The 4605-nt window shown below is 32.9% G+C and overlaps 1 protein-coding gene across 2 annotated transcripts; it reads left to right on the top strand.

The window, feature by feature from the left end:
• Positions 1-1219: 1219 nt before the first annotated feature.
• Positions 1220-3966, top strand: LOC133880989 (protein PLANT CADMIUM RESISTANCE 2-like). Of its 2 annotated transcripts, none has more exons than XM_062319959.1 (4): positions 1220-1534; positions 1927-1989; positions 2111-2323; positions 3656-3966. In XM_062319959.1, the coding sequence occupies exons 1-4, from the start codon at positions 1327-1329 to the stop codon at positions 3730-3732; spliced, it is 561 nt and encodes a 186-aa protein (XP_062175943.1). In that variant the 5' UTR covers positions 1220-1326; the 3' UTR covers positions 3733-3966. The 2 variants fall into 2 exon arrangements, with proteins under 2 accessions (XP_062175943.1, XP_062175942.1); XM_062319958.1 differs by having other exon boundaries at positions 1227-1534; positions 1927-1998.
• The last annotated feature ends 639 nt before the right edge of the window (positions 3967-4605 follow it).

Genomic DNA, 4605 nt, shown 5'->3' with positions numbered 1-4605 from the left:
GTATATTTACAGGACTTTCAAACATTTTTGGAGTTGGCAAAGCCCCAAGTACCAAGGTGGTTAGCTTGGTTGGCCCGGTTTGTAAGTGCCAAGGTGAACTACAAGCAATGGTGCGTTTGAGTGTTGAATTTTTGAAATTAGAGTTGAATTTTTATTTTGTTTACGAATTTTGAGGTTTAATTTTTTTTTTTTAAAAAAAATTAAATAAAATATGATTTGTTTAGAAAAAGTTGAATAAAATATAATTTGTTTTTGAAAAAATTAAATAAAATATGATTTATTTTTTTAAAAATAGAATCAAAATCAATGGGCTTGTTCGGTAAGTAATTGAGTTGTGGAATATTTGTGTGTTGTGTAGTAAAAAGTGATTGATGTGATATAAAATTTAGGAATGTTTTATAGAAAAGTGAAAAAATTTTATTTTGTAGTGAATTTTTTTATTTGAATAATAATAAAAAACAATTGATGTGATATAAAAAATATAAAAAGAATTAAAACATTTTTTATTTGATATTTTAAAAAAAAATGACAAAAAAAATAAAATAAAATAACAATAGGTTGCCAAACTAGTCCATTAAGTCTGTCTATATACCACTTGTAAAAGAATAGAAAAATATTCAAATTACTCGTGATCTACGACAAATGTACTATCACAAGGCAAAGGAGGCCACTCCAATGAGTGCGTGTACTATTTTCAAAAAAAAATATAGGCCCATGGCCCCATGATTGCTGCCCGGGTGGAAACTCCCAAAATCCCTAATAAAAATAGAGAGAAACCTTTCCAAAACATATAGGCCCGTGATTGCTGCCTGGGTAGAAACTCCCAAAATCCCTAATAAAAATACAAAGAAACTTTGACTGACTTGATAGACTTGGGATCTTATCATAGCTTTTGTCATAAATGCGCAAGGAAACTTGCAATGTAGTCACATCATCTTACTGTGTGCAACTTCCTAGAATTTAAACCAAGGCCAGGAGGGCTGCATTTTCTTTTAGATTTTGGTAGTTGACCAAAACCGGCAAGTGAGTCCACATATTCTAGATAGAAAATATTTAATTACAATTTGAGAGTTTTTTTTTTTTTTTTTCTTTTTTTAGCATTTGACAATTCCCAGTTGACCAAAACGGGCAAGTGAGTCCACATATTCTAGATAGAAAATATTTAATTACAATTAGAGTGTTTTTTTTTTTTAGCATTTGACAATTCCACCAAATTAATGACGCTTCTATCAATATATATAATTAGATCCCCAGGCCTTACTCTTTCGTGACAGATCGAACCAAAAACGGTAGCTTAACACAATCTTTGTTAAGTTAACCAGAAAAATGTATCCTCCAGTACATGATCATGAGAAACAAGCAGGTGATCAACACCATCCAGCTCCTTTCCCGGCTTCAGGACATCCAAATACTAGCCATTCTCCACAGCCGTATGCTAGCGCTCCTCCATATATAGCCTCTGGTGTTCGAGCTCATGCTGTTCCAGGGAGGTGGTCCACTGGTCTTTGCCATTGTTGTGATGATCCTGCAAATTGTAAAGATCTACCTTCATCACCAATTTCTAGCCATAACTATATATCATCAGATCTAGTTATCAATAGACCTCGTTCGAAGTCTCGTACGAACGAGATAAAGAACGAGCCCTTCTGGGTTCTCGTTCAAAGTCTCGTTAGAACAAGCTAGATATCGAAAGAACTTTTATGGGATCTTAAACGAGAGCTAGACCTCGTTCAAACACCCAGATCTGTAGATAAGTTGAACAGAAGATAGTTATATGAGCTGGACTGAGTGTGTTATTAGTTATTTTTTCGATCTGTTTCTTTAATTTCCTACTGATTCATTCGTTAGTCAACTACTTGTATAGACATTAAACCATATGTTTCTTTAATTTATAAATTAACTTCTTTCAATTTTTATGTTTTTAAGGTTTGATCACTTGCTTCTGCCCTTGCATCACATTTGGACAGATTGCTGATATAGTTAGCAGAGGTTCTTTACGTAAGCCTATCGAAAACAACTTACTTTCCGATTATCAAGTTTAAGAATATATAGAAAATGATGGTTTGAGTTTACATTTTTTGTCATATTATTTTTTCTGGTGTTTTTGCAGCTTGTGCTCTAAGCGGCACAATCTATGGAGTTATTCTGAGTTTTACTGGTTTAGCATGTTTGTACTCGTGCTTTTACCGTTCAAAATTGAGGGCGCAACATGACTTGAACGAGTCACCTTGTGTAGACTGCTTAGTGCACTTCTGCTGTGAGACTTGTGCTCTGTGTCAAGAATACAGAGAGCTCAAAAATCGTGGGTTTGATATGGGGATAGGTATGACATATAGCTTCTTAGTTAATCACATCTGTATTTCTTTTATTTCTTTTTCTTTTCCATACATCTGATCATTTCCAAATTATTTGGTGAAGAAAACCCTTTTTTTTCTTCTTTTGATGAAAGATTAAGTACTGTTTGTTTAGTGGGTATATCTATATTTGATGCAGTTTGACCTTACTTGTTTTTGAGTTTTGAAAGTCATTTGCTTTGAAACTGCATTTAATTTTGACATTGAAGTAGCAAAGGCATGAAAAAATTGCATCTCAAACATTATGTTATTGTTATTGATCAGTTTATTGGACTTGATTATCATGCTAGAATACTGAGTTCTGTGATAGATATACAGTACATAGCGCTTCTGTCAAATCTGTGTTCTTGAGTGAGTTCAACCATATCTAACCCCACCATCAAGTACTGCTTCTTTAATATTTTTGGCACCATGATAATTTAAGCTTTACAACAAACATAATCTATCCTCCTGTCAGGATATTGGTTGGGTGCATGCATATTATCATTCAGCCCAGCTTGAAAGTTATTGACTAAGTCAATTCTAGCTTGTACATAGATTCCCAACAATTTTGTTGTTTGGACTACTAGTAATTCAGATGATAAATGTGAAAAATTCTTATAAGACCTATTTGTTCAAATACGTTTTGGGCACCCGCCTATCTATTTAGACAGATAAGTTCTATAAAAGTTCTCTCATATTTGTTGGAAATTCAAATTCTCCTTAAATAGAGATTTTTAACAATTTTACTGCTCAAATACAATTCGAACAAAAAAATATGAAAAAACTCTCGTACCCACCTACTCGAATAGGACTCAAAGTCTGCCCACGTTCGGATCCTATCTTATCTGAGAAATGAGGCTAGCATTGACCTAGTCGTTGTCTTATACTCGTGCAATTGATTTTATTTGTGCATGGTCAGGAACCTCGTTGTCATAATTAAGAAATTCACATCGCGGATTGTGTATGCATGTTTCTTTAATTAGTGGGATGTTATTTGTCCTCAACGAAAAGATTACCAGTTGATGATGCATAACCACATTAAACAAAGACCATTTTCAGTTTATTAAAAGCTTGATTTTGTCCAGTCAACAGACTTCAATAGGTTCGATATATAGAGATTATAGAAGGCCTCGAACCTGTTGAGATCGACCTTTAACTCTAACTATTTGTTGCGTGCATGAGTGGCTACTTTCATAATATATAATTTATTCCACCTAATTCGTACGTTCTTGGTTTTATTTTTTATTTTTAAAAAAATGATTTTATTTTATTTTACTGGGAACTTATTTCTTGTGGCCGGGTGGTTCTTGGAAATGGAGGCTGGGAAGCGAACTTGGATAGACAAAGGCGTGGAGTTACAGTAGCTCCAATGGTGGCACCAGGCATGATAAGGTGAAAGGGAACATCAAGGCCCCTTAATTTGCTGCTGCTCCTGTTGCTTGCTCATTCAGCTTCTTTACAGTCGTACATATGATTTCAAAATTACTATATCTACAACTCTTTTATAATTTGTTAACACGTCTTATTGAAATGTGTTAATTTTTTTTTAGTGGTTGATTTGACGACTCCAATCATGTAATAACATATATCATTTAGTTGTAAAAGAGTTGAAAGTGTAACATTACTCTTATGATTCATGCTATTGTTAATTGGAGTGTGCTTGCTTTTACCATTTTCGTCGGGAAATAAAAATAAAATTTGTGCCAATATCGCTATTATGATTCAAGCTCAAGATAACATTGATTCACTGAAAGGTACTTATTTTTCTTATATCCTATTAACTGTGCTTAGTTTATTTGTCAAGTAGTTTGTTTGTTATTTTAGCTAGATTAAGATTTTTAATAGTTGCTTTGATTATTGATTTTTTTTTTTTCTAATTTGGTGGGTTTTTTGATTTGGTTAATTATTTGTTACTTTTTCGGTTGTTCATGCTAATAAGAACTATTATAAATAAAAAATTATAATAAAGATCTTATATTTATAGGTACTTTTCGGTTAATTTATTCATCTATAAATTTTTCTTATAGCTTAGAAAAATATGAGCAAACCAAAAACAATCGATTGATTCATTCTTTAAGAAAAAAGATGTAAGTCATTCAGAGGTTGATAGTGATACACCTTTAAATAGACTGTTAGCAACAGATCTTAATGCTTCAGTAATTGATGAGCGGCCTTTTAAATGTCCAAGAACCTTTTCTGAAGAAATTGATGCCACCGCTTTGCAACGTGATCCAGGAAAACGTCTGCAAATATGAAAATTTCCTGTAAA

This window comes from Alnus glutinosa, chromosome 11 (genome assembly GCF_958979055.1).
Source record: "Alnus glutinosa chromosome 11, dhAlnGlut1.1, whole genome shotgun sequence".
Taxonomy (NCBI): Eukaryota; Viridiplantae; Streptophyta; class Magnoliopsida; order Fagales; family Betulaceae; genus Alnus; species Alnus glutinosa.
This window is presented reverse-complemented; position numbering and strand designations above follow the sequence as displayed.

Coding starts and splice junctions, on each gene's coding strand:
- LOC133880989 (XM_062319958.1), top strand. CDS start 1,327: ATGTATCCTCCAGTACATGATCATGAGAAACAAGCAGGTGATCAACAC. Junction 1,535..1,926: donor TTGTGATGATCCTGCAAATT/GTAAAGATCTAC, acceptor TATGTTTTTAAG/GTTTGATCACTTGCTTCTGC. Junction 2,324..3,655: donor TGGGTTTGATATGGGGATAG/GTATGACATATA, acceptor TTGGAAATGGAG/GCTGGGAAGCGAACTTGGAT.